Source organism: Lynx canadensis, chromosome B4, assembly GCF_007474595.2.
Source record: "Lynx canadensis isolate LIC74 chromosome B4, mLynCan4.pri.v2, whole genome shotgun sequence".
Lineage (NCBI taxonomy): Eukaryota > Metazoa > Chordata > Mammalia > Carnivora > Felidae > Lynx > Lynx canadensis.
The window spans coordinates 89234359-89247378 of NC_044309.1; the positions used below are offsets into that span (position 1 = coordinate 89234359).

At 40.5% G+C, this 13020-nt stretch overlaps 1 protein-coding gene and 1 long non-coding RNA gene across 8 annotated transcripts in view; both read left to right on the plus strand.

Moving 5' to 3' along the window:
* The window catches only part of LOC115519254, a 121471-nt gene extending 119151 nt beyond the window's left edge, over positions 1–2320 (plus strand). For 3 of the 4 annotated variants that reach the window (XR_003970437.1, XR_003970439.1, XR_003970438.1), the window contains one exon: positions 1938–2320. This is a non-coding gene — a long non-coding RNA (uncharacterized LOC115519254). The remainder of the gene's footprint in view (positions 1–1937) is intronic. The other variant, XR_003970440.1, reaches the window with a different exon arrangement.
* Positions 2321–5038: 2718 nt separating this feature from the next.
* XPOT (exportin for tRNA) overlaps positions 5039–13020 on the plus strand; it is a 37285-nt gene continuing 29303 nt past the window's right edge. Inside the window, exons 1-3 of one of the 4 annotated variants that reach the window (XM_030323111.1) lie at positions 5039–5292; positions 5809–8539; positions 12222–12304. In XM_030323111.1, coding sequence (XP_030178971.1) covers positions 8360–8539; positions 12222–12304 — 263 coding nt within the window. In that variant the 5' untranslated portion in view covers positions 5039–5292; positions 5809–8359. Of the gene's footprint in view, positions 5293–5595; positions 8540–12221; positions 12305–13020 lie in introns of those variants that run through there. The other 3 variants (XM_030323112.1, XM_030323113.1, XM_032594004.1) reach the window with 3 other exon arrangements.

Consider the following 13020-nt stretch of genomic DNA (forward strand, 5'->3'; position numbering starts at 1 on the left):
AGAGAAGTGCCACCTGCTGACAAAATCATAAATGACCTAGCTAGCGTTCCAAGTTTTCTTAGAATCTGTTCGTACACCTGTCGGAACCTTCATAACTTCATAGCTGGGTAAAAAGGGAGCCCCAGAAGCATAGCTGTTTCATCTAAAATAAAGACTATGCCCTATCTAAACCACTCTGAACAATTTGTCGCCTCAAACCAACAGAAGGCAAAGGCCTTTTACCTTTGCCAAATAGTTCCCTCACAAGAGTGTTCAGAGGCAAATGACCACATGGCAAGTGAAATGTGAGGCCCAAGTAGGGGAAAAGGCCTCACTGCCAACTGCTGTTTGGTGTTTGTCAGGCTTCTGCTGCATCCTCAGGACTAACAGAAACAGAGTGACTGCACCAGAACTAGAAAAGACAGCATACCTGATCTATCTGCCGAGAAACCCATCATAAATGCACTTTTGGTGACAAGGGCTCTTAGACTTAACAGACATGAAGGTAAGCACATGAAGAAGGGATTCTGACAAAAGGATCAAGGGTTAAGGTGACCTCAGTGGAACTTTTGAGTTGGTTGTACACAGAAAAGGCAGTATCATGGTTTCCAGGCACTTAGTGTTCTATACTGTTGCCAAGGTAACGACAAAGTTCAGATTGCAGGAAACAGGGTTAAGATAGGGGAAAGATCGCTAGCTTTGGAGTCGGGAGAACTGGATTACAGCACGAACCCCGTTGCTCAGTATCAGTGAGATTTCTGCAAAGTCTCTTAACCTTTTTTGGACCTCAGTTTTATCATCCATAAAATGAAACTATCAATACTTGCCTGGCCAACCACTAAGTTGGTGTCAGGATCAAATGCAATGAATTATGAATTCTAAAAGCACTATAGACATGTTTTCATATTTGTATTGCCTTATCTTTTGGTAAGCTTTATGTGGATAATTAACAAAATACATCCGAGATAGGCAATTACTCTTTATCTTCTAAGTCCATCTAAACTCAAAAAGCATTTAATACAGTTCCGCTGCAATCAAGCGCTTAGTAGATGTTTCTTGATGAATCTTTCAAAAGTAATGGAACATTACTTACCCAGAACTAATCCCCAGAGGCACTCTTCTTAACCAGAAGAACTTTCACCAGAACAGAGTAGCCTTAGGTTGAGGGATGGTCAATTCAATTAGTGTGAAAGGACAGTAGTTATGAGCACAAGACTGTAGAGCCAGATGACCTGGGTTCCATTTTCATCTCTCACATTCAGTAGCTAAATGATCTTGGACAAGTTACTTTAATTTCTTGGTGCCTTAATTTCCCCATCTGTGAAAAGAGGGTAATAGTACCAACCCCATAGGATTAATATAAGGATGTTTCTAAAGTACTTTATAACAGGTACCTGGAACAGAGTAAACACTATACAAGTGTTTTAAAAATGAACTGAGGGGCGCCTGCATGGCTCAGTCGGTTGAGCGTCCAGCTTTGTCTCCAGTCATGATCTCATGGTTCATGAGTTTGAGCCTGGCATCGGGCTCTGCTGTGAGCACGAAGCCCGCTTCGGATCCCCTGTATCCCTCCCTCGGTCCCTCCCCCACTCATGCAAGCATGCTAGCTCTCTGTCAAAAGTAAATAAACTTAAAAAATAAATAAATTGAACTAGTGTGTCATTTCTTGGTATATATATGGTCATTTGGTTCCCCATGTACAAAATAATACCAAATTCTTCTCTGTTGTATGCTAGCCTAACTTTTTAAACTTTAAGGCTCAAGATAAAAAAATCTAATCTACATATATACACAGACAAAAGAATGTCATTTTTTTTTTTACTAAATAATGCTTCAATGTTCTCTTCTGCCTCAGGCTTCCTACTACACACCCACTTCCTCTAAAAGAAACCAATGATTGCACTAGGACCAGTAAAGACAGCTTACCTGACCTATTTTCCAACTTCTTTCTCTGCCAGGAAACCCATCATGAATGAATGAGCTTTTGATGACAATGGCACCGGGCTTAATAAGCATCGGGATGAAGCAGATGAAGAACAGAATTTGACACAGAACACTGTGGTTAGCAGCTCACAATTGTTTTATTTTTTATTCAGCTCAATACATTTCACAGATATTTACTGAGAAATTACTATCCATACACAGAATCAAGATAAGACTTTTCCGTCTTCAAGAATTGACTCATAGGTAAGACAACCACACAATTTTAATACAAAACAAAACATATTAAAATATATTCATGACAAAAGAGGTTAAGAAAAAGTAACATCAGAGAAATTAAACAAACCTGGTTGAAAAAATCTGGAAATATTTCATAAGGGACAGCATTCAATAAATGTTCAAAGAGTGAATGAAACAATTTCATTTTTCCTTTTGTTAGAGTCAGGTTGGTTGTTTTTTTTTTTTTTTTTTTAATGTTTTTCTGATTATGAAAATACTATCTGGTCACTGTGGAGGATTTTTAAAACTACAAAAATGTACAAGGAAGAAAAAAAATCCTCTGCAATCTCACCACCTAGCAATAACTTTCTTGTACATATGAAGGGGGGGGGGTTGAATCCCAGCTCTGCTACCTTTTATGTACTTCAGTTTCCTCATCTATAAAATAGGGATAATGACAGTACCTACCTCATAGAGTTGTTGTGAGGGTTAACATATGAACACTTAAAACTGTTTTAGGCACAGGGGCACCTGGGTGGCTCAGTCAGTTAAGCATCCAACTCTGGATCTGGGCTCAGGTCATGATCTCGTCGTTCATGAGATGGAGCCCTGAGTCTGCACTGACAGCTCGGAGACTGCTTGGGATTCTGTCTCTCCCTTCCCTTGCTCACAAGCACTCTCTCTTCCTCTCAAGATAAATAAACTTAAAAAACAAAACAAAACCTGTTTCTGCCACATAATAAATGCTCCAAAATGTTGGCAATTAATTTGTGAAAACACTGCCAAATGCAAGCATACGTGCTTTAAATTTGTTTAATGCAAGCATACATGCTTTAAGTTAAAATAATGATGGCGTTATTTATCAACATTTAAAAATATATATTTATTTTTGAGAGAGAGAGAGGGAGTGCAAGCAGGGGAGAGGCAGAGAGAGAGGGAGACAGAATCCCAAGCAGGCTCTTTGCTGTTAGTGCAGAGCCCTATGTGTGGCTGGAACTCACGAACTGTGAGATCATGACCTAAGCCAAAATCAAGGGTCAGTTGCTTGATTGACTGAGCCACCCAGGTGCCCCTATTTATCAACATTTGATAACTGGCATTTTATGTTAGTCTGAAATGAGAACACTAGACTATAAAGTGATCAGACTTAGGGACACCTGAGTGGCTCAGTCGGTTAAGCATCCTACTTCAGCCCAGGTCATGATCTCCTGGTCTGTGAGTTCAAGCCCCACGTCAGGTTCTGTGGTGACAGCTCAGAGCCCAGAGCCTACTTCAGATTCTGTGTCCCTCCTCTCTTTCTGTCCCTCCCCCTCCCCCATTTGTGCTTTGTCTCTCTCTCAAAATAAATACTAAAAAAAATTTTTTTTTAAATAAAGTTGTCAGATTTAATAACCCTTTTGGGTCCTCCTCAATTAGATTCCACCAAGTGCTTCTTTTTTTTTTTTTAATTTTTATTTTTAAGTAATCTCTACACCCTATGTGGGGCTTCAAGTCGCATGCTCTACCAGCTGAACCAGCCAGCCTGCCTCCCTATAGGTGCTTCTTTATTGGGGTCAAAATAATGTGAGTTTTCAAAATTGAAAGATTCTTTAAATCCTAGATTATTGAACTACCATAAAGGGTCAATATTACTAGATAAACTTTAGATAAGCTGTAGATAGTAGGTAACTGGAATAAACCAAACATATTAAAGATTTTGGAGCCACTTGGACTAGGATTAGTATCGGGTCCCCATACTCCATAGTTGACCAACACCAGTAATATAAGGATCTATGCAATAATCTACTTACTGAGTTTTAACTACAGGCTGGCATTATCCTATGTGCTAAACTCCAGATATATGCTGAACTAGGACAGGAATCTTTGTAGGACATTTTAAAGTTACAAACGCGATGCAACAGTGATAGAAAATATTGTATATATGAGTGGTGTAGCGTCTTGCACCTAGTGGGTCACTAAATAAACGTAGCTGTTAAGTTGTTACGTTAATTTTATTATACATCTGTTCTGAATTTCCCCTCCCAAATTGTCACTTCAGTCTGAGTGACTATTGCCTAGTCTGTATTCAGTAGTGAATAATCAACAATGAAACCTAAATAGTGAGCACTTACGGTGTGCAAAAGCAAATATTAACTGAATACTCACAAGAACCCTTTGAGGTCAGTATTATTACTGTCCCCATTTTACAAATGAGTAAACTGAAACACAATAAATGTCAAGTGCCTGAAACTGAGGTCAACAAGTGTGTGGGGTGGAGAGGTTGGGGTTGTGGCTGGGATTCAAATCTAGGCAGCTGGAACCAATACTGCCTCCGAATAAATTAAGTAACTACCAGAAAAGTAACCTACGAGCAGAGCAGAACTCCCTAAGAATGCTCTCCTTTTCACGAATGACAATATATTAGTACGTTTCAAGTGGAATTTAAGAATTTTCAGCGCCCCTGAGAGGATCCTCACGCTCCTAGACGCTAAACACGTGGGACCATGGAAGAGCAATTAAACTGAATCACATTTGGTTTGGATCACGTCATCTGGATCTCAGGAGCGCCGCACTCGAATCCACCAGCTAACCTGAGGAGGCCTTTACGGAGCGTGCTAAGCGCGCCCTACCCTGCGGCTGGGACCACCAGGATTCAGCGGCGCGGGAGGGACTCGCGCCGGACACCCCATCCCGGCATGCACCTCAGGCCCGGCGAGCGCCCGGAAGCGCCGCCTGCCCCGTGCATGCCGGGAGTTGTAGGCCCCCGGCCCGGGCCCGCGGGCTGCCGTCTGCACTCTCCATGAGGCTGCTGGAGCTGGCCCGCGCGGCGCCGACGCGGGGAGCGCGCTTCGCGCTGACTCAGCGGCGACGGAGGCGGCGGCGGCGTTAGCCGGCCCCTCGCGCTCTTTCCCTTCCTGGGGCGCCGACCCCGCCCGCCTGCTTGCTAGGTTGCCGGTCCGGCGCCACGCAAGAGAAGGCGTCAGGGGACGCGGAGCGGCGCGCGGCCCCAGCCAGCTCTGTCTCCGGCATTAGCGCTGCGGCCGTGGCGGAGGACGACGGCGACAAGGACGAGGGCCGCTCTCCCCGCTCCCTGCGTGCGGCGTCGCTCCGCTCCGCTCCGCTGACCAGCCCTCGGGAGTGCAGGCGGGGAGGCGGGATGGAGTGATAGGGAAGGTGACTCGGAGCTTGGGGGCAGCGGGACCCGGATCCACCTCGGTCCGCTCGGGAATGCGGGGAAGTTGCCTGGGCGGACTGGCCCAGGGAGCCCCCACGCCGGGGTTGGGGTGCGGGCCGGGGGCCGTCCAGGGAGGTGCGCCCCAAGGCTGGGCGGACTGGGTGGGGGTGGGTACGAACCGCGGCCATCGCCGCGGAGCGCGTCCCGAGTGCGTGGCCGCCCGTTGCCCGGTGTTTCATCACCCGAGTTGCCACGAGGCTCCTTTCGGGGAGGGACGGGGTGGGGGAGGAGGGGGCAAGGCCGGCCGAGGGGGGGTCGGCTTCATCTGTGGCCCGTGATGTACTAAAGGTGGCCAGCCTCATTTGTAATAGTGTGTCCTGCCAGTTTCAACTGCGGAGACCTCAAACTTGCTTCGCTGCCCACCCCCCAGCCCCAGGACAAAAAGGAGAAAAGTAGTATTTCTGTGTAGTAATTTTGCCAGCACAGACACGCCATTTCTTCTCTTCCCTTCACAGTTCTGCAGGAGTAGACAAGCGTGATGTTTCCCTATAACCAGAAGAAACAAGTACTTTTTGAAAGTGCTAATTAGTTGTTACTGGGGGAAGTTACGTTTTATTAAAGCGACTTGTCAGTGTGGTGGTAAAAGACTGGAAAGATTCAGTCCTGGTCTTTGAACAGTCTTTAGTAGGTGTGGAGGAACTTTCCCAGATTGTTTGATTTTTTTTTTTTTTTAATGGCTATCAAGGAAAAGTTAGGGCTCAGTATTTTAAGTATGTTGCTTGCTTCCCTCCACAACATTTGCTAGATGCGTAATTGATATGTTTATCGCATTGTAACAAATGTTTAAGCCTGCACCTCCGTGGCTTGTTAGAACATTAAGTGTTCATGCACAACCTTTAATTGAGGGAATGGTTACCTTTTCGCACAGGTTGTAACTTTTCAGTTCTTGGCACACACATATAGGTAATTTACCATTTTATGCTTATTTATGTTCCACTGCATATTGATTTTTATCCAAGTGCCTCTCTGTGGGGGATTCTTTCTGTACCGACAACGGTAACAAGTTTATGTTTCCTTAGGTTATTTATTGGCCAGTTTTTTTCTTAAGACCAGTGCTGTTTCACTTGATAGAACTAAAGCGACCCAGCTTAAGCAGTTTTACCTAAATTCAAGATGATTTTATAGGACTTTTTAATACGGAATTCACAGAAACTCAGATTTTCTGAGTATGCAGTTTTCCAAGGAATCATTAAATTTTCTTTTCATTTTTGCAGGGGTGAGGGAAGAAAACCTGTGTTTTCCAATCTGTTCAAATGCCCATTTTTTAGTATAGGATAAATCTAGACTACTCCAAGTAGTCCCCTTCCCCCATGTGGCAAGCTCTGAATTCTGAATAACCTGTTGAGGGCCCACTATGTGCCAGGCATGCTTTACATGTCTTACCTCATTGAAGTCTTAACAGCTTTATGAGGTAGATGGTCTCTTTCCCACTTCATAGAAAGAGCTGTCTTTTTCAGATTTCCTAGTTGTCCATGTGGCCCCAGTTTGAAAATTACTAGATTGGGGTACAAATCCAGGTATTTCCAAACCCAAAGCCTATGTTCTACTATGTCTTAAAGGCATAATGGTGAATATTTGAGACAGTTCTTTCCCTTCAAGATTATGGAGAGAAAACAAGGAGGCAGCGACAACATATCAGCACTTAAGAGGGGCGTTTAATCCAGTTTAGGAGAATTGGACAATAGGGATCAAAGAAGTTTTCTGGAAAGAGGTGACATCTAAGCTGAGTTTTGAAGGACAGGCAGGGGTTAACAAAGTAACAAGAAAAGAGCAGTGCGTGCAAAGATGAAAGGCCAAATACCACTGGCCTTGCTGGGTTCAGCTGAAGAATAGTCATTCAAAAGTGTGTGCACCTTAATCCTGAGGGTGGGGGGGGGCTACACTGCCTTGCTGTAGTCTGCAAGTATCTAGAAATAAGAAAGGGCTGGACTTTACTCTCCAAGAGCTCTCAGCACATAACCCGATTTATCATTTGTTTCTGGCAGGCCCTGGGGAAGACAAAAGCATATTGTAGTTGGGGTCCTCTAACCTAGATCAGGTCCTGGCCTCACCACTCCCAAAAAGGCTGTGCACCCCCATCCCAGGCCTTTAGTCTCTTGGCTTCTTTAGGCTCTGATCTTCTCTTTGGTTTATGACAATTAAAACACCCCCCCCCCCAAAAAAAAAAGCCCTACAGCCTTTTTATGTGAGCAGTAGTCCTGGTTTTTCTACCTCATAGGTATTGAGAGGATAAATGTGATTTTCACATTATTTAGAATTTGTTCCTTGTTTCCTCAACTGTACATTGTATCAAAAACCAAGTAGCCTTTTGGGACTTAATCATGTTCTTATTTGAGAACGTTAGACCATATTGTGAAAAAGTGCATTGCTTTCCAGAGACTAAATATTCTTAAGACTAGTCAGGATTAAGTTCTTTATCAATTTTTATAGCTACTATTAAAAAATGTTTTGTGAAATAACATTTCTAAAAGTGGCTGTCAAGAGAGTCTGTTGTTTAAAAGTTAAATGCCTGGCTTTTCACTCCTCCACTTCTCTTTCATTTGACTTCTCTTGAAGTACTTGGTAGACACTCCAGTAAGGATATTGAACTCTGAGGTCACTATTTAGCCATTCTGAGTTCTGTACTTTTTTTAAGGTTTGTGATATTGACAAATGGAAAGGGGCAAATTAGTATAATAAGATAATCTAGGCTTGTCATTTTTTGGTGTAGTCACACAGTTGTACTTTTAAGTACTGGAGGTAATAATATTGCATAAATTAGATACTTCTGTTTAGAGATGAGTTACTTCCTATATTCATGATCTTAAAGAAAAATTTGAGAACATCAATGACATATGTTAGATTTTTAGAAATTACACATTTGTGGAGTATTTAGTATTTCTTCTAAGACAGGCTCCTTTAGTTGTAATTTTGGATAGTTTTCAAAAGTTCTTTTAACATTTAAACTTCTTTGCATAATGTTATCCACTTGTGATATTCTGGATAAGCATTAATTTTGTTTATCAAATGTTTTCTTTCAACTTTTTGTGTGTGTGTGTGTGTGTGTGTGCAGATGTTTGTGGATTCTTCTGTGGGATCAGAGGGCACGCCTATTGTAATCAGAAAACTCCAAGAATAGCAGCAGGGATGGATGAACAGGCTCTTTTAGGGCTAAATCCAAATGCTGATTCAGACTTCAGACAAAGGGTAAGTTAAGTCAGCTTAATCATTTTTTAAAGGTTACTACAGATTTGCATTAGAGGACTTGAATTAAAAAAAAAAATACATCTGATGATGAAGATTTCATTTGAGTAGAAATGAATGGAGACAGATTTGATGTACTTGAATGTATTCTGAATATACAAACAGTGAGCATTGTGATTTGTGTTTTAAAAGTTGGTTTAACAAGTACTGAAATCCCATGTGTGATTCAAGGCAGCTCTTTATGTCACATCAGTCATTGTTTCTATTTAGTTAAAAGTTGTAATGCAAAGACTGTTCGAAGAACTTTCCATAGTGACAGACATGCGTATTTTATCTTTCTATTGCCTGGCTTGGTCTGATGTTAATGATACTTAACATCCTTGTTATTTAGTCCAGGCAGACGTGCAAATTAGCAGCTAGAATATGCCATGTCTTAGGTTACATAAAATGGTCAGATGACAAGGAATCCATGGGGCGCTGGGGTATTTGGACAATTAAACATAATGTAGGCTACACCTGTAATCATGGCTATAGCCGAATGATAAAAGAAGAATCTAAAGAGCAAGCCTATAATTACATTTGTTAAAGATGTGGGTGTTTTGAAGTATAGGGTAAGTGGAAGGAGAATCATTTTCTCTTTCCACTTCTCATAGCAAAGGATATTTTTTACAAATGAGCTAAATGAGGTTAACAATCTCACTAAATAGTATTGCAGTTTTTTGTTGTGCTTTTAAGCAGAATTTTCTTCGTAGTAAAAAAAAAAAAATCTCAAGTAGTTTCTAATACGGTTTCATGCCTCTGCTGTTGAATAAGTAACAAGCCCTCCACATTGAGGGCAATAACAGGAATTGAGATTTAAATATCTGGCTAGTTACAAGATACCTAACAAACTAGTTAGGACATGAAAAGACATTTAAAATCATGTTTTCTCTGTGTAGACAAATTTCTTTCCACAGGAGTTTAAGCTGCCTTACCTTCAAACCCTTAGTCACATAGTTGAAGTATCATAGCTGTTTACCTTGGTATTTTGTATGGCTATGATTAAAAGCCTTTTAGTATTTGTTATTATAGTCTTTTGTGTTATTTTTTTTGTGATCCCTTTTGGAAATTATTCATTTTTTATTAAATGCCACAATCCAACAGATTAAAAAAATTGTTTCAAATGCTTATTTATATTTGAGAGAAAGAGAGATGGAGTGTGAGCGGGGGAGGGGCGGAGAGAAACAGAGACAGAATCCTCAGCAGGCATCAGGCTCTGAGCTGTCAGCAGAGCCTGAAGCAGGGCTCAAACCCACAAACTGAGAGGTCATGACCTGAGCCGAAGTCAGATGCTTAACAGACCAAACCACCCAGGTACCCTCTCCCAACACAGTTTTTAAATGTGTAATTATTTTATTTTTTGGAGAAGTAAACCTAATGCATTGTTAGTAGTTTTAATATAAAGTTCTGCTTTTATCATTAAAATTGAGTTCCATCAGTCATAGGCATATATTAAGCATCCAAATTCAGGTTTAATTTGATCCCCTTAAGCCATCCTGAGTAATGGAATTAATTAGGATAAAAAAAGAAGGAATCTTAAAGAAAGTGAGTTCTAATAGTTCTGATGCTGGAAATGAGTAGTTGGGACACTAATTCAGTCTGATTGTAAGATAACTGTGTGCCAACCCCATTTCTTAGTTGTCTGGCTATAGTTCTGTTTTTCTACAGGGGCAGTAGCTGAAGTGCCTCTGTTGCCACTTAGAAGCAGCAATCTAGAGCATTAGAAAAAAGGTATGAAATAAAAGAAATAGGTGATAAAAGCTTTGACTTGTTCATCATTGCCACAAAATTTTATTTTAAAATGTTGGTAATGCATGGATTCAGAGTTAAAAGACTTCAGTTAAAAACTGGAAACTTTCAAGTTATTTTCACTTTTTTAATGGAATCGCTGTCTTTGGCTTAAAACTTACTAGTTAAAGAAACTGGTAGGTCAGTGATATACTGAATCCCCCCCCACCTTTTTTTTGGCAAGTCATACATTAGGTGGTAATGCAACATACATGATTGACTTCCACCTTGTCCTTAAATGGGACAGTAAATGTTCCTAAAGGAAACCCAACGTTTCATGGAATATTGTTAGACAACAACTGAACTAGATTCTTTGCAGCAGCCTGGGTTCTTCTGGTCTTAATTTTCAAAGAGAGCCATTATTTATACTTGTGGGAGCAGCCAGTGAGACCACATATGAAAACCCATTCCCTAATCCCTCACTGATACAATTATAATAAAAGAATATCACTTAAATATGGTAGCTTTTTGGCTTTTTTTTTAAACCTCTAACCTAAAGGAAAAATTTTACATCTTGACTGTGTGTATGTGTGTGTGTACAGACATATATGAATAAATATATTATTTATTTATTTAAAAAATTTTTTTAACATTCATTTTTGAGAGACAGAGACAACATGCATGGGGGATGGGCAGAGAGAGAGGGAAACATAGAATCTAAAGCAGGCTCCAGGCTCCGAGCTGTCAGCACAGAGCCCGACGTGGAGCTTGAACCCACGAGCTGCGAGACCATGACCTGAGCCGAAGTCGGATGTTTAACCGACTAAGCCACCCAGGTGCCCCAAGTAAATATATTTTTTACATGTGTATACTGTGTGTATGTGTATATATATGTGTACATATATACACATTTTATGTATATGTGCATATATATACATACACACAGTATACACATTTACACACATATATATACACACACATACTCATCTATAACAAAACAATTTACGCAACATAATATGTGCAGTGTACTGATATTCTGTCATTTTTTTTATTGCTGATCAAGACATACAATTTATTTCATCACTATTGGAGCACAAACCATAGCTTTAAAAATATTTACTAATTAAAATTAGGTTCCTCTAATACGTAATGTTCTTTCTACGTCATTTCAAGGTTTATATCAGTCATTTCAAGGTTTATATCAGCTTTAAAATTGTCTAGCACTGTTTTTGTGTTATTTTCTTGGCTGTTTGAGGTACTTTTCACAGCTCGCTCAGATTACTATTTGTCCATTGTCCTACATGACATCTGTATCTGTCATTGATGACAGTTGAAACAGGCTAATGGAAGAGTGGCAGAAGTCCTTCCCATTTTCCCAGCAATCTAGTAAGGAGCACATGGAGTTGGTGCTTCATCCATCTTGACTATACTTTTGAACAAAGCCCTGAATTCCCAAGCCAGAGAAATAGGAAACGTTTCCTAAAGCTTTTCAATTGTTAGTACTTTTCCAAAATTCATATTGTAATCACCTCTTTAATAGCATATTTGCCCTTTATGTACCATTTTATAATTACATATACCTCAGGAACACAGCACTTGACAAAGCACTTGTGGTTTTTCTCTTAATGCTCCTAATTATTCACGGAGGTCTGCAGGGCATTTTTGTGTTGTCTTCTTTGCTGTAAGGAAACAGGAGTGTCTAATATAATTTGCTTTTTATGTAATTTTTTTCTAGGAATGATCACTAAGTTGCACATACTTAGAAGCCAGTATTTTAGCTTTTTTTTTTTTTTTTTTTTTTTTTTTTTTTTTAGGTGGACTGATTTATTTTTGGTTTGCTACTCATAGAATATTTTAGTATCAGTAAGGCACTGAGACTGACCATTCCACATGTGTTTTCGGCTTTGTAATCTTACAGGCCCTGGCCTATTTTGAGCAGTTAAAGATTTCCCCAGATGCCTGGCAAGTGTGTGCTGAAGCTCTGGCCCAAAGGACATACAGGTAATTAAAACAAAATTTGCATGACTTAAAGGAATTTAAATTTCTGTGAACCTGCTAGGACTCTTAAATTTACCTGTATTTGGAAAATGTTTCCATAAAAACATTTTATGGCTTGTGTTTTGGAAAACCATTCAGTGTAGAAATGAGAAAAATAGTAAACTAATAATTTGGCCATTCCAGCATGGACTTTTCAGTAAGTCTGTCTTTTGCCGTATGCTTTGCACTCGATAGCAGATCCCAGCAGGAACACAGTGCAGTAAGAACTTCCTTATGATGGTTTTCTAAAAGGTTGGCAGAGGAGGTAGTCATAAATTGTATGTATCTTAAGTTTTTTTGTTTTTTTTTTTTAACGTTTTATTTATTTTTGAGACAGAGAGAGACAGAGCATGAACGGGGGAGGGTCAGAAAGAGAGGGAGACACAGAATTGGAAGCAGGCTCCAGGCTCTGAGCCATCAGCCCAGAGCCCGACGCGGGGCTTGAACTCACGGACCGCGAGATCGTGACCTGAGCCGAAGTCGGCCGCCCAACCGACTGAGCCACCCAGGCGCCCCTTTTTTTAATTTTTTTTTTTTAACGTTTTATTTATTTTTGAGACAGAGCATGAACGGGGGAGGGTTAAGTTTTTATTTTAATTTAAAGTATACAAAAAATTTAGAGTGTATACACATTCACTTATCAGCTTCTTTATATTAAATCAAGCTCTTTCCTTTATGTA